This window comes from Myxocyprinus asiaticus, chromosome 34, assembly GCF_019703515.2.
Source record: "Myxocyprinus asiaticus isolate MX2 ecotype Aquarium Trade chromosome 34, UBuf_Myxa_2, whole genome shotgun sequence".
In the NCBI taxonomy this organism is placed as follows: domain Eukaryota; kingdom Metazoa; phylum Chordata; class Actinopteri; order Cypriniformes; family Catostomidae; genus Myxocyprinus; species Myxocyprinus asiaticus.
This window is the reverse complement of record NC_059377.1, coordinates 22,975,921-23,003,729: the sequence shown is the minus strand read 5'-3', so window position 1 is coordinate 23,003,729 and position 27,809 is coordinate 22,975,921. Positions and strand designations below refer to the sequence as shown.

Below are 27,809 nucleotides of genomic sequence, written 5' to 3'. Positions count from 1 at the left end.
GCAGTAATTTTCTTTATCCAACAGCCTAGCATACAGTACCCAACCTGCAAGATTTTGTAATTGCGGCATGCATATTACCCAGTTTGCATAATTCCTACAGAGAATTGGGTATTAAAGAATGCAGAGAGTGTATGCAAGCAAACAACGCTATCAGCGGGCGCAATCCATTCTTAGAAAATTTTCCTCTCAGTGTCGTCAATTCCTCATCTGGTTGGCTCAGAGTTTCTAAACCTTCCCTGCCCAGTAGACGAGTTCTGTGGGTTATTTATGTGCTCTGAGTGCACTGTGCAATAATTCTCACATACTAGTGGAGAAAGACACCCAAGACACTCATTGATTTTTACGTAATAAAAAAAGAAAGACCTAATAAATGATGTCTTTGAAGTGGGAGCGCAGAGCAAAGTGTTGAATAAGGTCAAGACATGCTGTAATTTATATCAACTCTACATACCTGCCCAGGATACACTTACATACATGCTGAGCCCTTAAGAAAAATACATTCCTACAGAGAGCCAATTCGGTTGACTTTGCGTTTCCCACCTGTGTGCATTTTCAGGCCTGTTTTTATCTCAGCAAGATTATTGGGGTGAGGCAACAGTCAAGTCTTATTGCCGATTATTTGAATGATGCAAGTGACAGTAACGTTAAGCAAAACTGTGAGTTTACAGAAGTGTAAAATTGCATATTCGAAACAGACATTATCCCAGACATTATCATATGCCGCATCTTAGTGAGGTCTTTTAAATAAATCGTTTGAACATCAGAATAGGTGCCGGTCAAACCTTGACAACATAACATGTTATTGCCCCTAACCAAAATTGATAATGATCTCTTTTTCTTGCCTCTCTCTCTCTGAAGGATCTGCTAGTCGTCGTTGTTTGCTGGACGTTAATGGCGTTGCTTACTGGGGTCCTCCGAGCTTCGCCCGATGTGTCTCACTTGAATATAGATATTTACATTTATCTGTAAGTAACTCTTTATTTAATACCCCATGAAATGGCTTGTTGTTGGCATATCCCAATTGAGAGTTGAGGCTGGACATATCAAAGGACACTTTGTAACCTTTAGTTTATATCAATGAACAATGATTTGCTGCTTGCAAGTTGGCTACAGATGGTATTAGAGGGAGGGACATTCTCATTCAAGAGAGCATTTGATTGGACATTTTCTTTGGTCTGTTTTCCTAGAAGTGAAAGACAATTACTATTATTACTAAGAAAGACTATTTTAAATGGTTGTATGTTTACTTTAGTACACCAGCATATAAATGGCTTCAAAGCTACAACACCTGTACATAAACAAAAAGCCACAAAAATCCAATTTTGATTGCATGGGTTCTTTCAAGCTTGAACCAGTTGCACAGCTTTCATATTGATTATGTAGTTTCTGTAGGCCATTTTCAGACCTGTGCATTTTGATAATGATTGATTGCTTTTAAACTGATTCAACTGTTCCTGCCTTTATGTGCTCTTTCTAATTGCTCAGCCATGATCTTTTGAATTTACAATGCAGAGTGGGTTTTAATTCAGCAAGTCAACCAAGGCTTGATGTGACAGGGTTGATTGTACCGTTAAACTGTCCACTAACCCCTCATTATAATCAGACAATGCTTAATTAGCTTTGATTGCCATTGTCTCTGCCACCTCCTGTTCCTGCAGTACTGTCATTAAACAGTCAACAATTCGTCTGCTGACGTCCACCAGTAAACAAGGTCTCTGCTATTTAATTCACTAATGGAGACGTTGTTTTCTCTTTGTTATGCCCACAGCTTCCTTGACTGTAGATGGGAAGTAGATTAAAGCGCTTGTCGAAGCCTTTAAACTGTTTTCGCTTTGCTACAGACCCAGATCAATGTTGTTTCAGCCCTAAAGCTTTTGTGTATTTCTGCACTTCATGTTTGGCTTACCTTTAAATCTGAGTTTATGTTTTAATCTTTTTTTGTATTCCCTTTTTTTAAAGTTTGTTTTGAGTAAAATCAAAGTCTATTAATGCATTTTATTAGGGCTGGGCAATATGGCCAAAAAAGTTATCGATATTTATCACAATATACTTTTCATACCATCAGTGGGGGAGGAAATGCATTCCACATGTTTTTAGACCTCAATAATGAATGTAAACATAACTTGTTTGTTTACAAGTTAACCCCAGTGGGTAAACTACCTTTAAAGTATACTCAGTTTAGGATTTAATCCTACAAATGGTGTGTGTGACCCAGTGGCATAACTTGGATCTTACTGGCCCTAGTTTAAGGACCAGTTGGGCCCCCTATATGGGGAGCCTCTCTAATTTTTCATTGCCCATCGAGCCTGCAGTCATTTTTATAGTTTTTTTTTTGGTTGATCTTCTCACCTGGGCCCTAGGGCGGCTGCCCACCCTGTAGTTACGCCCCTGGAATGACCTCTTTTCTATGAAATTTTGCCAATTTCATTATCTTCAGCTGACATTTAACTCCACTGTAAGACTTTCTTGTGATGCTCCACACTCCAGCTCTGTAGGTGGCGGTAATGCACCATAAGCTGGATTGCTAACTGCCAATAAACTTCACAAGAAGAAGAAAAACTTTCTTGACTGTGACAGCTGTGACTACGGATCATGAAAAAAAATGTTTAACTAAATAGTACACAAATAAACAGCAATGGTGTTTATGTCAGAGATTATGTTGTGTTCAGTCGATAGCTGTATTGCATTTTCAGTGCTGTCTTGTTTGGTACACAACAATATCATATTAGCCAGATAGCTTGCTAGCGGCTAACAAGCCTCATTACCGGTTTCCATGACAGTAGGGCTTATGTAGCCGCTTGCCAGCTAATACTTCCTAACAGGCTGAATTCATGACTGTGATTCAGTTAGCTAGTTGTGTGTAACTGCGAAACTGCTTGCATTTTTAGCAAGACGTACCTGATCTGATCGTCTAAATTACTCAAAAGTTTATCATTGCTATTGAAAATATATTTTTTCCAATAAATATCAAAATTGTTTTATCACCCAGCCCTATGTTTAATGTGGTAGAATCTTAGCCTCCGTTTGGTTTGACAAGGTCAGTTTTCTTTCCTGTGTTGATGTATATCCTTCCACGAATGAAAGTTGGGGCAGGTCATATCAGAGGGCTTATACCCCTTTTTTTAAAATAGCCAATAGTCTCTAGTTTGTGTTACAGCCAGTTACATTATTGATTACATGCTATTGCTAGTTTAGAATCAGTTTTAGGATTAGGGGGCAGGTCATTCTCATTCTAGAGAACATTTGATTGGACAGCATGGGTGAGTGCAAGATGAGTCATCAGTATTTTGGTTGTTTTCCTGGAAGAGAAAGACTATAAATGTTTAAAGCGTATGTCTGATAAAGGTTAATTGTGTCATGTTTTAGGAATACACTAGCATAAAGAATGCCTCAAAGCAAACAGACATGGACTAAAAGCCTCAAAACTCTAATTCTGATTTCATGGGGTCTTTAATTTGGTAACTGGAGTATATCTCTACATGTTTATATATTACAGCCAGGGTTTATCTGCATGCCAATGTGGAAATAATCAGAAGATGTATAACCAGGGTTTATTTTTCCCTGTAGTTGCGAGAACATCTTGCGAAGGGTCAGAGGACCCTGGCGGGGGAGGGCATGTCTCAGATCGTGAGGAGTCTCCTGGAGTTAATGTCCCGTAAGAATTATTATAGCGGCGACCTCTTATTCTCTGTGGAGATTCTCCGAAATGTGACGGACACCTTCAAGCGAGCAACCTACATCCCAGCTCCTGACGACGTGCAGGTGTGTATTTGTACAGTATGTGTGGGTAACACTTTATAATTAAGGTTCCGTTCATTAACATTAGTTAATGCATTATGTATTATGAACTAACAATTTACAATATATTTTTTGCATATTTTATTAATCTTTGTTAAGGTAAGTTAATAAAAGTACTATTGTTCATTGCTAGTTCATATTAGTGCATTAACTAATGTTAACAAATACAACTTTTGATTTTAAAAAATGTATTACTACATTATATGTTGAAATTAACCTTATCTAAGATGAATATGTGCTTAAAAAGTATTGTTCATTGTTAGTTCATGTTAACTTATGTTGTTAACTAATTTTAACAGATGGAACATTATTGTAAAGTGTTACCGTATGTGTGAATATGTGTATATAAAGTTAGAAGTAAAGTTAGAACATTTATTACCTGATTGTTGATGTTTTATGTTTTTCAATTTATATTTAATTAGATATATACAGTGGGGTCTACAAGTCTGAGACCACTAGTGTTTCTATGTTGCATTTTTCTAATTTTAAAAGAGTTTTTGTTCCTTTTATTAATGTTATACATATATATATTTCATTACAATTTAGCTTCAACATAACTATTTGAGTAGTTAAATGTAAAAAAAAAAATATGAATTTAAAAATGTCGTAGTATCTTGGTATGCCTTTTTTTGTATTTCATGACAGCATGCACTTGAGTTGGCATAAACTCCACAGGTTTATGCATGATTTGAGAATATTCCAAAAAGCATCCTGTGTGCTTCAACGAAAGCAAGGAAATCTGACCTTTTGTAAAAAGGAGTTAACGTGGTCAGAGAGCCCACTTACATGCACACCAATACACTGATAACTCCCCAAAATCAGTGTATTTTAAATTACGACAAAGCAAGAAAACCGCATTTACATGAGACTTCGAGTTATTATCTGCTTTTGACACCAAACCATGAACCACACAACACTTGCGTACATCAGATAAGCTGGGAAGAATGCAGGTAAAGGTTTTTATACAGTTGCAATCAATATTATTCAACCACAATGACCAGCAATACATTCTGGTGATGTGAAGTAAAACACATCAACTAAAACCTCAGTAAACAAAGTACGTTTTTAATTCACATTTGAGTGATTTTGAGAACAAAGAGTTCAGTTTACCCAAATTTTAAAATAAAAAATAACTAATTCTCTCCATAAATGTCATGTCAAAAATATTCAACCCCCAAAGTCAATAATTTGTGGAGCATCCTTTATCCTTAATAACAGCAAATAAATGTTTCAGGGAAGTGTTCTCAGGCTTCGGACACCTCTCTATTAGAATTTTACACATTTCTCATGAGCAAAAGCTTCCAGCTCATTGATATTCTTTGGTTTCTGTGCTGCCACTGCTTCCTTGAAATCCCAGCAAAGGTTTGCATTTTTGCAATGATGGACTGAAAGGGCCATTTAAGGACATTCCATGACCTATCCCTGAACCAGATTTTGGACAACTTGAATGTATCCTTGGTGTTATTGTCTTGCTGGAAAGTCCAGTGATCACCGAGCTTCAATTTACATACTGAAGGCATCATATTTTTCATACCAAAATGGCCTGATACCTGAAAGAATCCATGGTGTCAGTCACATAGTCAGGATAGCCATTTCCTGCAGCTGCAAAACACCCCCATAACAGGACTGACCCACCTCCATGCTTGACTGTGGGGATGGTGTCGTTCTTGTCATCACCTTGTCATCTTACTCCAGACATACTGCTGAATAATGAATAATAACTTGAATAATTTTGATTGCAACTGTATATGCAACACAAAATCAGGGTAATGGGCAAAAATCTACCCCTGTCAATCGGTTTATCCTTAAGTCCTTTTTGATCTTACACCATTATAGGAAAGCCATTTTATGCATTCACATGACCACACACGTTGTCAGCTTTTTAAGCATAATCAGTGTAAGAACGTGAATGTAAACACATTCAATGTCACACATTTTCTCAAATGTGATTAGTGAACTAAAATAGTGCAGAATCTTAAACATTTCTAATTCATCTTATGTAATTTATATAAATGTTTATGAATGTATTTACATAATGCATTTATGTATGTATTTAAGTATGTATTTATTTATTTTTACTTTTTCAAAATCCTTACATTTTGTTTATTTCCAGGTGGTCTCAAAATTTTGGACTCCACATAAAATTTTGCACTCCACGTATGACACATAAATGCAATTGTGCTGAGAGTATTTACAATGTTGAAATACACTTTTATGCCCTCACTTTTATGCCCTTGTCTCTTTTTCAGAAATTCTTCCAGATAGTCAGCTTAATGTTGGACATTGAAAACCAGGAGAAGTGGGAAGACGCTCATGAGGTAATACATCTGAAAATATATGACCAACAACAAAAACAACTTTTAATATATATATATATATATATTTGTCTTGAGACCAGTCCTGAGCCAAAGACAGGACTGGTCTCACATATTAGACCAAGAGATCTAATCAGACTGGCTTTGGACTTAATGGGAGGAGACTGTGACCTGTGTTGGGAATGAGATGTGGTGTTAGGGCTGCCTCTTTGCATTAGACTGCTCCATTAGACCCTGTTTGACTTTAGATGCTGTTGAGTTTCAAGCCAGGACACCTTCGCATTGTAATAAACTTTCTTCAACTCAACCATACTTGAAGCCTTAATTTTGTATTGAAGACCCACTCACACCCTTAAGGCTGAACAAACTGCAAGTGTTCATATTCTGACTCACTCAAGAACATATACTTTTTTTCTTCTAGTAATGGCATATAACTCTAAATTACAAGACAGTTATGCCTCAGAGATCACAGACTAGAAATCTTGTGTACATCTTGTCAAAATACATTTACAAGCACGTCACTTTCTGATCTTCGGAGGTGGAACGGCAGAAGCTTCTTAGCTATTAGTGCCATTTTAAATGCAAATTTGTGATTTTTAAGTTTCTGCTTTTCCATTTCATGCCAGTGTGTGAATTCGATGCCACAGAGCCCTTGTTCTCCTATAACAAACCCTGCAGCCATTACAGTGCACAAGTTTAAGATGTAACAGGTCCAGTGTAAACACTATGTTGCCTCCTTACATACATTTTGGACACACCTATATATTCTTTTACTATTTTCATCATTTTGCAATAATAGTAAAGTCATCAAAACTATGCAATAGCACAAATAGAAATATTAAATATTTGTAGTCAGCAACAAAATGGAAAACAAATCATACATTTTAGCCTCATAAAAGTAGCCATACTTTGTCTAGATTACATCTCTGCACACCCTGGGCATTCTCTCAACCAACTTCATGCTGCCCTTGGGATGCTTTTTAATCAGTATTGAAGGAGTTCACTTGTTCCCTTGAAGGAGCCACTTGTTGGCTGGTCCAGCTCATCAATTTTAAGAATTATGTATTTATTTTTTAAATAATAGTTTTGTAAAGATATGTGTACGCAGGAACTTAAATGCTCCAGCATATATATGTATATACAGGGTGGCCCCAACAAATGAGGCCACTATGTTTGATTGCTCATATCATAAAAATGCATAAAAGCTTTTGCACAATTTTGGCGTACTTCTACAACTTTTTTTTAAACAACAAAATGACGTCAATGTGATGTCATCATGAGAAACGCCCCCCACCCCTCCTTGGCTAAACTGTTGCTCATGATGACATCACAGAGACTTCAATTTGTTGTTTAAAAAAAAGTCGTAGAAGTACGCCAAAATCGTGCAAAAGCCTTTATGCATTTTTAAGATATGAGCAGTTAAACATAATTGCCCTTATTGCGGGGTGGGGGTATATATGCATTTATACCAATGAGCCAAAACATTATGTCCGCCTGCCTAATATGCTGTTGGTCCTCCACGTGCCACAAAAACAGCACTGACCCGCATAGGCATGGACTCTACAAGACCCCTGAAGGTGCCCTGTGGTATCTGGCACCAAGACATTAGCAGCAGATCCTTCAAGTCCTGTAAGTTGCGAGGTGGAGTCACCATGGATTGGACTTGTTGGTCCAGCACATCCCACAGATGCTCAATTGGATTGAGATCTGGGGAATTTGGAGGCCAAGGCAACACCTTGAACTCTTCATCATGTTCCTCAAACCATTCCCGAACAATGTGTGCAGTGTGGCAAGTTGCATTATCCTGCTGAAAGAAGCCACTGCCACCAGGGAATACCATTGCCATGAAGGGGTTTACCTGATCTGCAACAATGTTTAGGTTGGTGGCATGTGTCATATTGACGTCCACATGAATAGCCGGACCCAGGGTTTCCCAGCAGATCATTGCCCAGAGCATCACACTCCTTCCTTGTCATCTTGTCGTCTTCCCACAGTGCATCCTGGTGCCATCTCTTCCCCAGGTAAACGACACACACGTACATGGCCATCCATGTGATGTAAAAGAAAACGGGACTCATCAGACCAGGAGACCTTCTTCCACTGCGCCAAGGTCCAGTTCCGACACTCGTGTGCCCATTGTAGGTGCTTTCGATGGTGGACAGGGGTCATCATGGGCACTCTGACCGGTCTGCGGCTACATAGCCCCATACGCAGCAGGGTGTGATGCACTGTGTGTTGTGACACACACCAGACAGGATAGCCCTCATTGTCCTTGCATGAGCCTTGGGTGCCCAACACCCTGTCGCCTGTTTGTGGTTTGTCCCTCCTCGGACCACTGTCGTTAAGTACTCACTACTGCTGACCGGGAGCACCCCACAAGCCTTGCCGTTTAAGAGATGCTCTGATCCAGTCATCTGGCACAATTTGTCCCTTGTCAGAGTCGCTCAGGTCTTTACTCCTGAATTCAACACTTTGATTACGAGAACTGATTATTCGCTTACCATCTAATCTACCCAGACCTTGACATGTGGCCTTGTTAGGAGATGATCAATGTTATTCTCTTTACCTGTGAGTGGTCATAATGTTTTTGCTCATCAGTATATATTTGCCTACAAACATGTTTTAATTATTTTAGAATAAATCTTTAGATCAAAAGGTTTTAAAGATCAGGAGAAACATAAATTCAGCCAAACTTGGTACTCTGGTAGCATAATAAATTGTGTGTTTTGTAGATGCGCATATGTGTTTGCAGAGTCTTAAATGTTATGCTTAAAATTGAATTAGGATATGCTTGTTGCAGTAATGGTTACTAATGGTCACATACCGTGCAGTGTCGGTGAGCCACATGCTTGTGATTTCAATGAAATGTATGTGTATGTGTATGTGTATGTATGTGGGTGCCAGGTGCTTAGCACAGCGTGACTGAGGCAAATTTTTGGTGTTAAAGCACTCTTAAGCAGGCACATCTTTGACACACCTCCTGCTCTCCCTGCTTAGTAAATAATCATCTTCTCCTCTGAGTCAGCTAAACTGTTCAGAATGTCCTTTAAATGTTCATACTTTGTGTTAAGTGGATTTTCCAGTCTTTAAGTGGGCATATTATGAAAAATCATTGTACTATAAAAACAAAAGTAACTTTGAAAACTCAAAACTTTCTCAGTGAAAAAAAAAAAGACTATTTATTGAAACAAAGGTGATTGCAGAGACATTTTAAAGGCACAGCAGCAAAACATGGCATATTGTATTCAAAGAGTAAGAGAGAAAGTGGCATATGGTGGATAAATCAATCAGTAAATACATATATAAGGGTTGGTAGGAGTTTGAGGTTTGCAAACAATAAATTTTGGAATTCCATTTGGTGCCGCTAGTGGCATAGAAATTACACACCTTAAAAAGAGATGGGTTTTCTCTCTAAATGAGTAAATGTATGCATTATTAAAGAGGAAGTCTGCTATTTGTACACTGTTTCAAATTGCACGTTCAAGTCTGCATGTTGAATAACAACACATGTCCTCTGGAAGCAGTAGTGTTATATGTTTGTGCTAAAACTATTTCAGTGTATAGTGTGCAGTGTTTTGTTCTGTTTTGGCTTCAATAGCATCATTATTACATAAACATAACACCTGTTCATGGTCACACATCACAGCATCTGACTGTGTTAATACTCTTACAGTATGTCTGTTGTATATGTGTTCTTGTGTACTTACATATTTGTGTTTGTAATTGTTTCAGCCTTTGTCCTTCAGTAACAGACCATCTGGCTTCTTGCTAGGTGGACGAACAACAAGACCTATTAATAGCAGAGAAATCTTGAACTAACACACAATTTAAATTCAAGGCAAAGAAAAGAACTGTATTTCAGTGAAAGAGATTAGGGAATGCAAATGTTTGTATCAATAATTTTCACTCAACCTCACTCACCATGTCTTCTTCTCACATGATTTAATTGAAAATGTTATCACCTTTTGTCCATTTTCTTCCCAGAAGTTATCAAAGGAAACCTGGTTTCCTGAACAAAAGAGTCACAAAAGTTCCATGAAATTAGCATGGTTTATGGAAAGGGTACCTTTTTTTTTGGACATGTACCATGGAAATACCATGTTTTTTTTCTTGGGGTACCATCTATAAATACCATAATAAATGGATATGGTAATCATTCAGTATCATGGTATCAACGTGCCACGGTGTTACCATCTTATACCATTGTGTGTGTGTGTGTGTGTGTGTATATACAGTAGTGGGCAAAAATATTGGCACCCTTGGTAAATATGCGCTAAGACGGCTGTGAAAAAAAATCTGCATTGTTTAGTCTTTTGATTTTCCATTCAAAAAATTCACAAAAATCTAACCTTTAACTGAAGTTAAACAATTGAAACAGGGGAAATATCTAATTATTAAATAAATATTTTCCCCCAAATGTATTGGCCATAATTATTGGCACCCTTTTATTCAATAATTTTTGCAACCTCCCCTTGCCAAGATAACAGTTCTGAGTCTTCTCTTATAATGCCTAATGAGGTTGGAGAACACCTGGCAAGGGATCTGAGAACATTTATCCATATAGAATCTCTACAGATCCTTCAGATTCAGAGGTCTATGTTGGTGGACTCTCCTCTTCAGTTCACCCCACAAATGTTCTATGGGGTTCAGGTCAGGAGACTGGGATGGCCATGGCAGAACCTTGATTTTGTGGTCAGTGAACCATTTTTGTGTTGATTGTGATGTTTGTTTTGGATCATTGTCCTGCTGGAAGATCCAACCAGGGCCCATTGTAAGCTTTCTGGCAGAGGCAGTCAGGTTTTGATTTTTTATCTGTTGATATTTGAGTCTATGATACCATCTATCCGAACAAGATGTCCAGGACCTCTGGCAGAAAAACAGCCCCACAATATTCAAGATGCAGCACCACATTTAACCGTGGGCATTGGGTACTTTATCTCTGTGTATGCCAAACCCAGCTCTAGTGTTTGCTGCCAAAAAGCTCTTTTTTTGTTTCATCTGACCATAGAACCTGATCGCATTTTAAGTTCCAGTGGTGTCTGGCAAACTGAAGACACTTGAGTTTGTTGTTGGATGAGAGCAGAGGCTTTTTTTTCTTGAAACCCTCCCAAACAACTTGTGGTGATGTAGGTGATGTCTGATTTTTTTGAAAATTTTTTTAAGACTTTCTGACCCCAAGACCCAACTAATTTCTGTAATTCTTCAGCTGTGATCCTTGGAGATTCTTTGGCCACTTGAACCATCCTCCTCACTGTGCGTGGAGACATTTTAGACACACGTCCTTTTCCAGGCCAATTCTTAACATCTCCAGTTAATTGGAACTTGTTAATTATTGCCCTGATGGTTGAAATGGGTATTTTCAATGCTTTAGCTATTTTCTTATAGCCACTTCTCATTTTGTGAAGCTCAACAACTTTTGCCGCACATCAGAACTTTATTCTTTAGTCTAACCCACTGTGACTGATGATTAAGGGAATTTGGCTTGTGTGTTACCTCATATTTATACCCTTGTGAAACAGGAAGTAATAGCTGAACAATTTCATGTTCCTAGTCACCCAGGTGCACTAAAAAATGTAAAATATGAATGGGAATATACTTCAGATATATTTAACTCCTAGGGGTTAATTTCCTAGGGAATTTCTAGGGGTGGCAATAATTGTGGCCAATGTGTTTTGGAGAAAAAAAATATGTATTTAATAATGAGATATTTCCCCTCTTTCAATTGTTTTACTTAAATTAAAGGTGAATTGTTTCACTTAAATTAAAGGTTAGATTTTTGTGAATTTTTAGAATGAAAGATCAAAAGGATAAGCAATGCAGATTTTTTTTTCACATACTTCTTTGCTCATATTTACCAAGGTTGCCAATATTTTGGCCACTACTGTGTGTGTGTGTGTGTGTGTATATATATATATATATATATATATATATATATATATATATATATATATATATATATATATATACAGTACTGTGAAAAAGTTTTAGGCACTCATGAAAAATGTTGCATAGTGAGGATGTTTTCAAAAATAATGACATAAAAAGTTTTCATTTATCACTTAATGTCATACAAAGTCCAGTAAACATAAAAAAAGCTAAATCAATATTCGGTGTGACCACATTTGCCTTTAAAACAGCACCAATTCTCCTAGGTTCACCTGGACACAGTTTTCTTGGTTGATGGCAGATAGGATGTTCTGAGATCTTGGAGAATTTGCCACAGTTCTTCTATCTATTTAGGCTGTCTCAATTGCTTCTGTCTCTTTATGTAATATCAGACTGACACAATGTTCAGTGGGGGCCTTTGTGGGGGCCATGACATCTGTTGCAGGGCTCCCTGTTCTTCTATTCTAATGTTTTCTATTTGCAAAAGTAAAGTTTGGGAGTCTAACATTTATATTTCCTATTGACACACTAAAGCTGAAGAAATAAATAACCATCTTAAGACAAATGCTTTTTTGAATCATCTTATGTGCCTAAGACTTTTGCACAGTAATATATATATATATATATATATATATATATATATATATATATATATATATATATATATATATATATATATATATATATGTTTCTTTAGATATGTAACATTGTAATATCATGGTGTTCTTTAAAAATACCTCGGAGCACCATGAAAATGTCATGGTACATCATATTCAGGTACATTGCATATATCAAAGTGCCATGGTGTTACCATCCAATAACATCACTTTTCCATGGTACAACCGTCACTTTTCGTAAGGGTTAGCTCAGATTCCAAATAAAGAGAGATCACCAAATGCAACTTTCAAGAATTAGATGTCCTGTGAACCAGCATCTTTTTGTCAGGCTGAGAAAATTAGGTCCTTTTTCTTTTCTTTTTGTTTTTTTTTGGCAAAGACTAGCAGCCTGTTTGGAAAAAAAATGATGTTCAATCCCCTCCTATTCATTTCAAGCTAACAATGAACACCAATCTGCTTTGTCTCTCATCAGGCTGCTTATAAAATCACCATCTGCCACCTATTAGAATGTGTTTAATTTTTTGATAAAATTCATAACAAAACAAAACCAAGAAGTTATAAATACTGATAATAAAAAGTTTACGCAAATATGAATTCTGTTGGCACCCGAGTAGTGGAGCTCCCTTTCTCCATCACAAGAGTTCCCCATGGCACAGAGCAGCATGACATTCCGCAGACAATCATGAATGCATTCATTTCCACATGTGGGGAGGAAGAGAGAAATTCCAATTAGATTGAGGAATGGGCTATGAATTCTCATGAACTTCATGGTTATATGTGGATATGGCATGCTGTTCTCTGGAACAAAGGCTTAGTGAATTAAAACCCAGTGCCAATTTATAAACAAGACAGCATGGAGAGAGGGGCCGACGTTAGATACCTCATCTCACACTTGGATGTGCTGAATGCTTATTCTCTCGTCTTTTCCCCATCGTCTTTTCAACCTTTCATTGGCTGCATCATAAACTCTGACGATCTTGTTTAGTAATAAAAAACTGCACTAAAAAAGTATGCTGAAGCACCGAAAATATTTGAAGGCTGGATGTATTGTTTTACATGGTAACAACCAGCTTTTTACTGTTGACAGTTATTTGCCAAAGTTACGGTAAGCTGTTTATGGATGTTTGTGGTGTTTGACTGGGAATCATGTGGGCTTGCTGTTGTCACACAGTGTGAAGAGCCTTAAAGAGCCTATCCAAACCTAGGCTTAACTAACCCACATTTCTTGTTTATGTGTGTATTTTTGTCATTGTGTTTGACTTCCTCGTAGGTCTCTCCGGGTTCCGTGTTGCTGATGCGAGTTGTGGAAGACTTCATTCACCTAATTGGAGAGGCTCAAAAACCCTTCCAGAGTTTTCTGGTGGTCACCAACAACCTCAGTGAGTAATTTTGGCATCTGTACAGACAAGTGACAAATAAAGGTCAAGCTGTCCAGCGGTGCATATCTCTCGGTCTGTGTCTGCTTGGATGCTCATGTACTATTTGAAGTTTTAAAACTGTTACAGGTCTAACGTGTCTTACTCTGATCCTTACAGTAATCACCATCCAGCGAGAGCCAGTTTCAGCTGTTTCCAGCGACATCAACTTCCCCATGAAGGGGAGGAGAGGGATGAAAGACTGGGCACGCTCCGCAGACGACAAACTCTTCATACCCAAAGAGGTCTTCACCCTGTCTTCAGATGGTGAGTGAAAAACCTGTTTTGTCAAATTCTGTCCTGTAAGTCTCTATGGAACCATACAGACCAAAAAAGATGCATGTGTCTCAAGACGTGTTTTGAAATTCTTTTAAGTTGACATGGTGTTTTAAAGGGATAGTTCACCAAAAATGAAAATTATCTCAGAATTTAGTCAGCCTCATGCCATCCCAGATGTGTATGACTTATTTCTTCTGCTGAACACAAAGATTTTTAAAAGAATATCTCAGCTCTGCAGATCCATACTGGAATGGTGGCAAGAACTTTGAATGTCCAAAAAGCACACAAAGGCAGCATAAAAGTAATCCATATGACTTCAGTGGTTAAATCTATATCTTAAGAACCGATATGATAGGTGTGGGTGAATCCTTTGTTTTACTATAAATTCTCCTCCCAGCAACTCCTGATATGCACGAAGAATGCTAATCTGCAAAAACAAAAGAAGAAGAATGTGGAAGTGAAAGTGAAAGTGGAGATTTATAGTAAAGAAGGACTTAAATATTGATCTGTTTCTCACCCACACCAATCATATAACTTCTGAAGGCATGGATTTAACCACTGGAGTCATATAGATTACTTTGTAAATGTTGAGAGAATTTTCATTTTTGGGTGAACTACCTTTAAAAGTGGTGCTCCTGTGCGCAACACTAAAAAAGAGTGAGACGCGGTGCTACAGTCAAAGATGTCCTTCTAATGCATGTTTACATAGCAACATAATAAATGCAAAAACATGTTCTGTGTGAACTCCACATCAGGAGGAGTCCACTCCATTGAGACAAGTTCAGAGGAAATGTATCTGGAACTGGAAACACAAGTTTAACATGTGCTTATGTAAATAGAAAGTACTACTGCAAGTGCAGTGCTCAATAAGGGTTAGGGTTTAGGGCAGGGAAGGGGAATGTCAGGCCTCAGGGCCGTATAAGGCCCGCAAGACCATTTTACCTGGCCCACAAAACCATTTGAAAATAATTTTAAAAGCAAAAAAATGGCCTTGATTCAATTAACTGAAAAACAAAAAACAAAAAACAAATTCAATTAAAAAAAAAAGTAAATTTAAAAAAAAAATGATAATGCTAAATATTGCATAATAGACAGACCTTTTAGCATGAGCACGTAATGGAAAGCATATGTTTTTTTCTCCCCTTTTTCTCCCAAATTTGGAATGCCCAATTCCCAATGCAGTCTAAGTACTCGTGGTGGCATAGTGACTCGCCTCAATCCGGGTGGTGGAGGACGAATCTCAGTTGCCTCCGCATCATACCGTCAATCCGCACATCTTATCACGTGGCTTGTTGAGTGCGTTACTGTGGAGACATAGCACTTTGGAGGCTTCACGTTATTCTCCGTGGCATCCACTCACAACTCACCACGTGAACCACATTATAGCAACCACGAGGAGGTTACCCCATGTGACTCTACCCTCCCTAGCAACCAGGCCAATTTGGTTGCTTAGGAGACTTGGCTGGAGTCACTCAGCATGCCCTGGATTCGAACACGTGACTCCAGGGGTGGTAGTCAGCGTCTTTACTCGCTGAGCTACCCAGGCCCCACACAGAATGCATATGTTAATTTCAACCCACAATCAAAAATTGCAAGCAATTGTATGGCCCACGAATAATTTAGTAAATACGCAAATTACCCTTAATGGAAAAAAGGTTCCCCACCCCTGGTTTAGGGTAAGGATCGGGTTATGGGTAAGGTTAAAATTTTAATTACATATGTAATTAAATGCTGGTACTTTAAATGTAATTACACTGCAGCAGTGTACTTATTTTTTTATTATTTTTATTTTATCATGTATAGTGTCACATTATTTATAGTATACAAGATTTGTATTTATTTTTTTATCTTGTGTAGTGTACAGTATTACTGTACCAGTGCAATATTTATTTATGTATTTTTTCTGGTCAGTTCCTTTTTTTTTTTTTGTCTCCGCTCTGAAGACAAAAGCTTTATTGTTGTAGATATGATAGCCCACAGGCTATAACCCCTCAAATGGACCATAAAGTATCCAATGAGCTCTTGTTTTGGTTGATATCAGGCATATGTTGTTATTGTGGTAACAGTATGTGAGATCCACCACTGCTGCGTGCAGCTCCATCATTGTTATTGATGAGATACCATGGTGTCAGCAGTGGGTCTGACCGACCCGTCAGGGTTTAGCTACTTAATGTGAGCAGATCCAGTGTCACAGCAATGTTATATTACTCTCTATCTGTCACAGTGTACATTCCATAGCATTTCTCTTTCTCTAACACTCCTCACTTTTGCCATCCCTTATGAGCCACCAACAAAAATGCATAAGATATGAAGACTTGTTTCCAGCGAATTTATATTGTATTAAGTTTATTTTTCTTACCTGATTTGCAAAGTTTTGTCTTGTTTTAATCTTAGATCTAACACAATTTAGTGAATAAAAAAAATTAAAAAAATGCCAATGGGGTAAGAAACATGCTTTTTAATATACAGTACATTCTCTTAAAACCTCTTACTCTCTCTCACAATTTTACTTCTCGAGTAAATTTGTCTTGTTTTAAGGATGGTTTACTGGAAACCAAGACTGATTATATATATATATATATATATATATATATATATATATATATATATATATATATTTAACTGCCACACTGCTACACTGCAAAAAAAAAAAAAAATAAATAATATATATATATATATATATATATATATATATATATATATATATATATATATATATATATTTATTTTTATTTTTATTTTTTTTTGCAGTGTAGCAGTGTGGCAGTTACTCCAGATGTTGTGATGATTGCCACTGCAATAACCAGAGCAATGTTATATTCTCGTGGCTACAAACACGAAACATGGATGACAACAGTTAAAGCCAATAGGTGTTTGCTATTATTAACGACTTATATTAGTGAGTCGTATTATCGTCCAGCATTTTTTAGTAAACTGTCATCAACAATGGCACCATGTTTTGTTTATGTGGAGTAGGGGCCACTTTTAATAAGCAGCATGCTTTCTCTGGACTGTGATAAATGAGTTACCACAGGACTGGTGTCTCTACGGTGGAGAAAGTCTTTCCATAATTTGTGAATAATTCAAGGCACACTTCTATTCCTGTGATTTGCATGCACCACATTTTGAGAAGTGAGACACACATCTCAGACCTGCTTTTAAAATGTACATCTAAATGTAAATGGGGTTGTCACTAACTGAATTTTTGGGGGGCAATTCAGTTTGTTTGTCACTCCTGTAAATAACTAAACTTAGTGTACAGAATGGGATTAAGTATTTAACGAAAGAGTGACAACCAGATGTAGCTATAGTCTGTACATGGCCTTAAAGAAGTGAATGCAATCAGCCAGTGGTTTGGGGGGAGACAGAGGGAGAGAACATAGGATAAATGTGCTACTGAAAATAATAGTGATCTGCCAGTATGACAGACACTCAGTCCTAAGACTGCAAAGATAGAAGAAACCCAAAAACAAACAGAGCCAGAAGGTGGAAAGAGAAGAGTGGGTTTGAAGGCTGAAGAGAGGGCTGAATGAAATGAGAAAGAAACAAACAAAGATCAAAGACATGACCATTATTGCTGTCTAGTATCTAAGCCTCTCCAGACTTAACCATTACAGAGCTGCCTGCCCTTCGAGGACCGCCCAACAGGAAATAATAAACACTTCCTGTTTTGATACACTCACCGTTCTGCCCACTGTCATTGAAGATAAGGGCTTTGTCCAGAAGGGTTTAGAGACGAAGGAAAGGTTGAGGCCTTTTCTCAAAGTAGCTTTGTTTAAGTGATGGCTCAGAGAATAGAGGAAAGATAAAAGTCAGGCACCATTCAGGCCTTGTTGTGTGACTGTCATCCATTTACTCATAGTTTAACATGCAATCACAGTCACAGTGGAACTGATTGGCATTTGATTTGCTGACTCTGATGAGAACTACAGTATTGCTGGATGAGTCATGTCAGTTATCTTCTGATGTCCCCATTCTTAGTGAAGAGAAGATGCATGCCTCCCTTTATTCATACTTTTCACAAGACATGGATCCAGAGGACTCTATTCAGTAGGTGTTTGGTTGCTCTGGACATTGAATGGTCTCATTTTCTTTCTAACTGTCTGACTTTATTTTTAGCACAGGATAGTCCAGAATAGTGCTGCCATTCAGTTTAATGTCTGACAGGGATCTTTCACTGACAAAATAGTGTCTCGAAAAAAGAAATGCAGAAAGCAAGGAAATTACTTTTTTCAAACATTGTATCCCTTTTCGGCTCAGTTTGGGTGAATTTCAGGATATATACTGTATATTAATGCTTAGTATTCGGGAACCAAGAGAGGTACTAGTTATGTCACTGCAAGGTGATATAATTAGTATTTGTAGGTTTTCAATTGTGAAGTTTAGTTCTAAATCACATGAATGCATTTACATTTGCATAGACACTGATACAACACCTTTACAAATACCACATCAAAGGCATACAAATGTTCAAATGAATGTACAAAAACCAACAAATACTAATTAGATCACATTGGCCACTGGTGCCTGGGTGCAAGTGTATTTCTTGCATCCAAGAGTATGCAAATTGTGTTCAATGATTTTTACTGGTTCTATTCAAGCTAAATTATTAAACCCTTAATTTCAAAATGTCACTTGAAATTGCAACAGTGATTCAGCCATGCTTGGCTTAGTTTCTCTTCATAAAATTAGCAGTAAGACCAGTGCCTGAGAAGTGTTTTAGAAAAAAAGGATCTAAAAGTTTAATGTTCATTTTCAGTCTTCACATGAACTTTAAATAGCAGTAAGGGCTTCCAGTGGCAATAAAATCTGCAATAGTTTTAACAAACAACTAAATTATAATTTTGAGTAGAGAAACAAACTCGCCCTGACATCACAAGACAAGAAGTGTGAGCACACCTGCTATGCTTTTTGGTTGAACTTGAAAAATCAGTGTGCATCGTATTTGAAAAGCTGCATTATAGGTTTTACGTTGTTAGAAATTAAAGGTGCTGTAAGTGATTTTGATTATGGAATTTCTACAAGATGAGATGTTGGATTAGCCACGCACCCTCTTTCCAAAACCCACACTACAAAGATACCAAATGATCTTTATTGAGACCGACACTGAGCAGAAGCAGTTGTCAAAAACAACAGCAGCAAAATAGCGCCCTCAACTGACAACTCTTTTGAACAACACGGTATAAAAATGGCATTAAGTCTCAATAATTTGCTGCAACTACAATACTATGAGAATGCGCAAAATGATTGACAGGCAGAAAGCGTCAGAGACCATGGACTGCGGTCACATTTTTGTTTGCTGTTTACAGAGTCTAGTGCTATCACAGAGACTGGTGAGATGTCTCACATCACTTATTTCATTAATATCTTTCAGGGAGTCTCTGATATCTTTTTCCATGAAACAATCGCTTACAGCACCTTTAAGCATAGTAAGTAAACCAAAAACTACAAAAATAATAAATATTTTTATATTTTTCAGCATTATTTACTGTACTTGATCTAAGAATTATACTGCATCTAAACTGCCCTGCAAACTCAATGATTACAGAAGTTCACATGAAAGAGAAAACTCATCGTAGAAGCATACAGTTCACAATGTCTTCACAATAACGTCCGCTATAGTGCCCCTTGTTGCAATATTGAGAATGCAATGTGAACTTGCTGTAAATTTCTCAACAAAATTGAGCTTGTGTCTGTGATACTTGTGTAGAGTATGTTTCAAACTTTAGATTTTTATCTGTCCTTTGTTAGATAGGCTTGGCTCAGCTATGCTCGGATTCAGAGAAAACGGAGTGGGACTATTTTATAATCCATATTTGGATGGACAATCAAAAAATGTTGAAGACATTTTTCTCCATTTCAGTGATGGAGGATTCACTGCGTTTTGGCTTCGTAGGGCAGGAAAGGTCTCCACATTAACTGAACAGCAGTAAGAACTTGTAGTGCTCATGAGGATGCATGATAGAGATACTTTAGGCCTGTTAAATAATCTATTGCTGTATTGTTTGCACTTCTCATCCAATGTATCCATCTATCCTTATGTTCTCCCAGCTATGTCAACAACCAGTGAAATATGATAGCATTCACTCAGGGATGAATCTTTCTGTAAGCCCCAGTGTTCAGAGAAGAAGAGATCTATAATATATAGCCACTCACCAAAAAAAAAAAAAAAAGAAAAACATACAAAAAAAAGGATGAGGAAAGCATTCATGCAGATGAGAGAACAAAACAAATGCAATGAAAAGCAGAGAAATATGTGCGGCTGAAACAGAGGGACAGAGCCAGTGGGGAGGAGTGGACAGATGGTCTGGGAGCAGAATTTGTGGTCACGTCTCCCTTTCAGACTCTTGTAAATGTCAGGTTTGTACACACAATCTCTTGGTCCATGGACTGAGTTTTTCTTAAATCTTGCTCTCATATTCTGCTTTGTCTTCTTACATTTTGAACAGTTGGATGAAGGAATGCATTTAAAGAGTCGCAAATAGATAAAGCTGGTTAGGTAACGAGTCTGTCATGCATATTAAATCTGAGTTTTTGTGTACGCATCATAAAATGAATATGTATGTGGTAGAGTATTTAATGAAAATTACAATATTTAAAGCTAAAGAGTGTTCTTCTTTTGATGTTACAATCTTTCTCCTGTCCTAACTAAATATGCACAGAAAATTCTAAGTAAGCCATTTGTAGGTTGATTTCCCCAAAAAGTGTAAACACTGTGGCTTGGTGGTGCTATTACAACAAATGATGTGAGTTTGGGCCAGACTGTCTGTTTGACCAACCAATGAAGGTTGGAGTGTTTGGGAAACCTATTTGAAAACAACCATCAGTTTAGCAATTCCATTTGGTGATGCTAGTGGCAAAAAAATAAAAATAAAATCAAATAAAATAAAATCCAAGTACAGTTGAAGTCTATGTCAGAAGTTTACATACACTTAGGTTGAAGTCATTAAAACTAATTTTTTAACCACTCCACAGAATTAATATTAGCAAACTACAGTTTTGGCAAGTTGTTTAGGACATTTATTTTGTGCATGACATGAGTAATTATTCCAACAATTGTTTACAGACAGACTGATTCACTTTTAATTGATTATATCACAATTCCAGAGGGTCAGAAGTTTATATACACTAAGTTAACTGTGCCTTTAAGCAGCTTGGAAAATTCTCGAAAATGATGTCAAGTCTTTAGACAATTAGCCAATTAGCTTCTGGTAGGAGGTGTACTGAACTGGAGGTGTACCTTTGGATGTATTTTAAGGCCTACCTTCAAACTCAGTGCCTCTTTGCTTTTACATTATGGGAAAATCAAAAGAAATCAGACTTGAGGTCTGGTTCATCCTTGGGAGCAATTTCCAAACACCTGAAGGTACCACGCTCATCTGTACAAACAACAGTATGCAAGTATAAACACCATGGGACCATGCAGCCATCATACCGCTAAGGAAGGAAATGCATTCTGTCTCCTAGAGATGAACATAGTTTGGTGCGAAATTGCAAATCAATCTCAGAACAACAGCAAAGGACCTTGTGAAGATGCTGGTGGAAACAGGTAGACAAGTATCCATATCCACAGTAAAGCAAGTCCTATATCGACATAATCAGAAAGGCTGCTTAGCAAGGAAGAAGCCAATGCTCCAAAACCATCATAAAAAAGCCAGACTACAGTTTGCAAGTGCACATGGGGACAAAGATCTTACTTTTTGGAGAAATGTCCTCTGGTATGTTGAAACAAATATTTTACTGTTTGGCCATAATGACCATTGTTATGTTTGGAGCAAAAAGGGTGAGGCTTGCAAGCCGAAGAACACCATCCCAACCGAGAAGCATGGGGGTGGCAGCATCATGTTGTGAGGGTGCTTTGATGCAGGAGAGACTGGTGCACTTCACAAAATAGATGGCATCATGAGAAAGGAAAATTATTTGGATATATTGAAGCAACATCTCAAGACATCAGCCATGAAGTTATAGCTCAGTCACAAATGGGTCTTCCAAATGGACAATGACCCCAAGCATACCTCCAAAGTTGTGGCAAAATTGCTTTAGGACAATGAAGTCAAGCTATTGGAGTGGCCATCAAAAAGCCCTGACTTCAGTTCAATAGAAAATTTGTGGGCAGAACTGAAAAAGCGTGTGCGAGCAAGGAAGCCTACAAACCTGACTCTGTTAGACCAGTTGTGTCTGGAGGAATGGGCCACAATTCCAGCAACTAATTGTGAGAAGCTTGTGGGAAGCTACCCAAAATGTTTTCACCCAAGTACAAACAATTTAAAGGCAATGCCACCAAATACTAACAAAGTGTATGAAAATTTCTGACCCACTGTGAATGTGATGAAAGAAATAAAAGCTGAAATAAATCATTCTTTCTACTATTATTCTGACATTTCACATTCTTTTTTTTTATTATTATTATTTTTCTCCCCTTTTCTCCCCAATTTGGAATGCCAAATTCCCAATGTGCTCTAAGTCCTTGTGGTGGCGTAGTGACTCGCCTCAATCCGGGTGGCGGAGGACAAATCTCACTTGCCTCTACATCTGAGACCATCAATCCACGCATCTTATCACGTGGCTTGTTGAGCGTGTTACCGCGGAGACATAGTGCATGTGGAGGCTTCACGTTATTCTCCGCGGCATCCATGCACAACTCACCATGCACCCCTCAGAGAGAAAGAACCACATTATAGCGACCACGAGGAGGTTACCCCATGTGACTCTACCTTCCCTATCAACCGGGCCAATGTGGTTGCTTAGGAGACCTGGCTGGAGTCACTCAGCACGCCCTGGATTCTAACTTGCGACTCTAGGCATGGTAGTGAGCATCTTTACTCGCTGAGCTACCAAGGCCCCCCGACATTTCACATTCTTAAAATAAATAGTGATCCTAACTGACCTAAGACAGGCAATGTTTTATATGATTAAATGTCAGGAATTGTGAAAAACTGAGTTTAAATGTATTTGGCTGAGGTGTATGTAAACTTCTGACTTCAGCAGTACGTCTTGACACCTTTTGCCCCTTATTTTCTGTTTTTAGAATCAGATGACACACCTTACTTCGTCATCGGAGCCGTTTTATACCGCACCCTTGGCCTCATCATACCTCCACCTAAGTAAGTACTGCCTTTAAGTTTGTACATATTCATGTGTTTGTGTGTTTTAATATATTTCTGAAAGCTAAAATATAGTAGACATTTCAAGGACAATCATTCCATTGTATGTATTATTATTGCTAGCACCAACTGATAAAAAATGTCTTAGAGAATATATATACAAATGTTAGTGGTCATTTCTAAATGAAGACCACCATGTTTTCAAACCAATCTTAAGTATAAGTTGGAATCATGCCTGGTTTATCTCTAGCAAAAAAGAGCTTAAATTGCTAAAATGCTTATTTAAAGGTCTTAACCTTATCTGCTGTATTCTGATGGGAGGTTAAAAGTTCACATTCGAGACTTCTCAGGATTAATGTTACTTAAACTGTTATAGTTTGCCACACATTGTTGATTCATTGAGGTGCCTGACGAACCTCTGCCAACTTATAAGGACATTTTGTCTACATACCCGTACTGTCTGTTCCTAGACTACGTTCTTTATTTATCTGGTAATCCCATCATCATGATTAATGCCATGGATATTCTGATATTGTGCCAGGAATGGAACTCTTACTCTAGATTACAGCAATCCCAAATTAGTCACGTTATACAGCCCTAACTTTGTGGCTGTCTGCCTTACCAAACTGTCTCATCCCATTTCCACACAGAATAAAGTTGGAGAGCATTATTCCTCTAGACATAAAAGAAAGTGAATTTCACATTGGTTCTTCGTCAAATAGCAGTGTCAAATTACAATCACTGACACATCAGTGCCACCTTGAGTAAAATATAGCATGTATAATTTGTATGTGTACACGCATATGGAATACTGATCCTTCACCATCATCACACAGAAAATCTATATAATATAGTTGTCATTTATATGAATAAAGTACTCATTTGTTTTGTAATAAATGCTATATTTCATGTGATAGTAAACATAAATATTGTGGCGGTGTGAGCAAGAGACAGACACAGTGGGTGTGATGTCAAGCCTCGGAGAGGCATTTATTGGAAACAATAATAAACATAAAATGTCAAAAAGGGGTAATAAAGTGTCCAAGGGGGAATAGTGTTCATAATAAAACGGGGAATCTGGCATCCTCGAGGTGAACGGGGCTCCGTGAAAGGGCGGGGTAGTGTTCATAGGATAGCCCAGGCATGGGCAGGGTCAGTTGGCCACTCACGCTCCCCTCCAAAGTCCATGCCGCGTGGGGCGGTGGCGTCACTGGCGGCCTGTCTTATATATATATATATATATATATATATATATATATACTGATCAGCCACAACATTAAAACCACCTGCCTAATATTGTGTAGGTCCCCCTTGTGCCACCAAAACGGTGCCAACCCGCATCTCAGAATAGCATTCTGAGATGCTATTCTTCTCACCACAATTGTTCAGAGCGGTTATCTGAGTTACCATAGACTTTGTCAGTTCGAACCAGTCTGACAATTCTCTGTTGACCTCTCTCATCAACAAGGCATTTCCGTCCACAGAACTGCCGCTCACTGGATGTTTTTTTTTGTTTTTGTTTTTGGCACCATTCTGTGTAAATACTAGAGACTGTTGTGCATGAAAATCCCAGGAAACCAGCAGTTACAGAAATCTCAAACCAGCCCATCTGGCACCAAAAGTCATGCCATGGACCAATTCACTGAGATCACATTTTTTCCCCCATTCTGATGGTTTATGTGAACATTAACTGAAGCTCCTGACCTGTATCTGCATGATTTTATGCACTGCACTGCTGCCATATGATTGGCTGTTTAGATAATTGCATGGATGATTGTTGGTGCAAGACGGGCTGGTTTGAGTATTTCTGTAACTGCTGATCTCCTGGGATTTTCACGCGAAACAGTCTCTAGAATTTACTCCAAATGGTGCCAAAAACAAAAAACATCCAGTGAGCTGCAGTTCTGCAGAAGGAAATGCCTTGTTGATGAGAGAGGTCAACAGAGAATGGCCAGACCGGTTCGAACTGACAAAGTCTATGGTAACTCAGATAACCACTCTATACAATTGTGGTGAGAAGAATAGCATATATATATATATATATATATATATATATATATATATATATATATATATATATATATATATATATATCAGTTCACAAGCACCAACTCAAATATTAACTAGACACAGCCAGAACTCAGGCATGTGTCACTCTTCCCTCTCGTCTGTGGACTTGGTTGCCTTTTCATCTCCCGTCTCTCATTGTGAACACAGAACATGTAATTAGCAATAATTTGCCCCAGGTGGAGATCCTTACCGCTTCTTCTCTCCCTCAGACGATCGCTCGACCACGCCCCCAACTCCACATATCCCCACTGCCCAACTCAGGCAGGTGAACAGTCTGGCCTGCCCACTCCCCCCCCCTTCTAGAGAGGAAATCTGCAACAGCCATCTGCGCCCCCGGCCTGTGGACCACCTCAAATGGCTGGAGTGCCAGATTCCAACAGGTGATCCAGGCCTTGGCATCTGGCAAATGTGTTGGAGCCATTGGAGCAGGGCATGGTCCAAACAGAGGGTGAACACCCATCCCAACAGATAGTAGCGGAGAGTAAGAACCGCACATTTGATGGCCAGGCACACCTTCTCTATGGTGCTGTACTTAGTCTCTCTCATTGAGAGCTTCCGATTAATGTACAGCACCGGGCGCTCATCCCCCTCCACCACCTGGGACAGCACAGCCCCCAGCCCCCTGCCCGATGTGTCCGTCTGCAAAACAAAAGGGAGAGAGAAGTCAGGTGAATGTAGAAGTGGCCCGCCACTTAGTGCAACTTTCACCTGCGTAAAATCCTGCTGATACGGCTCCATCCACTGGACCGGATCTAGTGCCCCCTTTTTAGTAAGATCAGTCAGCGGGCTGGTGATGGCCGAATAGTTAGGCACAAACCTACGATAATAGCCAGCCAGCCCCAGGAACTATCTCACCTCCTTTTTGGTCTTAGGTCTCGGGCAGGCTGCAATCGCTATGGTCTTATCAATTTGGGGCCGCACCTGTCCATGACCCAAATGGAAGCCCAGATACCGTACTTCCACCCATCCTATTGCACACTTCTTAGGGTTTGCCGTGAGTCCCACCTGTCTCAGTGACTTCAGGACAGCCCTCAGATTCTGCAAGTGCCGCTGACAATCATAACTGTAAATAATTATATCATCCAGATAGGCAGCGGTGTAAGCGATGTGCAGCCTGAGGATTCTGTCCATGATCTGCTGAAACAGAGCCGGGGCCCGAACAAACTGAAAGGAAGGGTGACAAATTGGTGTAAGCCAATCGGTGTGGAAAATGCAGTTTTTTCATGGGACATGGGAGTTAAGGGGATCTGCCAATATCCCTTAGTAAAATCCAGTGTCAAATAAAAGTGAGCTGCACCCAACCGATCAAGCAGTTCATCAATCCGAGGCATCAGATACGCATCAAATTTAGATACCACATTGACTTTTCAATAATCCACACAGAACCAGACAAAGCAGTCACTCTTTGGAAACAACAGCACCGAGCTGGCTCAGTCACTGTGGGATTCTTCAATTATCCCCATATCCAGCATGGACTTTAATTCTTCCCGAACCACTTTTTTTTTTATGTGTTCGGGTAACCGGTAGGGACGACTCCATACCGCTACCCCTGGGGTCATTTCAATATAGTGTTCTATGAGAGTCGTAAGACTGGGAAGACGTTGCAACCTGGCAACCTCCGTGATGGTGAGAGATGGTCTCCACAAGTGATCGGGGTGACTTGATTGGTGGCTTTTTAGTTCACTTCCTGTCCGGGCTCCTCCCTCTCTGGAACCACTGTCACCAAAGTCAAGAGGACCACCTCTCTCCATTGTTTTAAGGCTTGTGGGACCACTCAAACTGCAAATAATAGGGGCTTGAGGCACTTGTCCCAATTTCGAGTGTCTTCGTGTACGAATTTACGAATCATATTCTTTAGTGTCTGATTAAATCATTCGACCAAGCCGGCCGTTTGGGGGTGATAAACGCTGGTCCGAATCAATTTAATCCCCAATAATTCATACAGTTCTCATAGTGAACATGACATAAACGTTGTGCCCTGATCAATGAGGATTTCTTTTGGAATCCCCACTCATGAGATTATTCTGAAGAGTGCCTCCGCAACACTATGTGCTGAAATGTTGCACAGAGGCACTGCTTCCGGATATCACGTTGCATAATCCACCAGAACCAACACAAAGTGATGCCCATGTGCTGTCTGCTCTAATGCCCCGATGAGGTCCATGCTAATTCTTTCAAAGGGGACCTCAATCAATGGAAGCAGGTGCAATGGCACTCTTGGGGTGGCCGGCGGATTCATCAGTTGACATTCATGGCATGCCACATACCATCTGCAGACATCCCCATGAATGCCTGGACAATAGAGACGGGTCATTAGAAGGTGCA

The 27,809-nt window shown here is 38.8% G+C and overlaps 1 protein-coding gene across 4 annotated transcripts in view; it reads left to right on the top strand.

Moving 5' to 3' along the window:
- Positions 1-27,809, top strand: part of LOC127425319 (adhesion G protein-coupled receptor B2-like) — a 327,159-nt gene that overhangs the window by 148,133 nt on the left and 151,217 nt on the right. For all 4 annotated transcript variants that reach the window (XM_051671167.1, XM_051671166.1, XM_051671165.1 and 1 more), the window contains exons 7-12: positions 859-965; positions 3,568-3,762; positions 6,048-6,116; positions 13,887-13,995; positions 14,152-14,298; positions 23,339-23,414. In XM_051671167.1, coding sequence (XP_051527127.1) covers positions 859-965; positions 3,568-3,762; positions 6,048-6,116; positions 13,887-13,995; positions 14,152-14,298; positions 23,339-23,414 — 703 coding nt within the window. The remainder of the gene's footprint in view (positions 1-858; positions 966-3,567; positions 3,763-6,047; positions 6,117-13,886; positions 13,996-14,151; positions 14,299-23,338; positions 23,415-27,809) is intronic.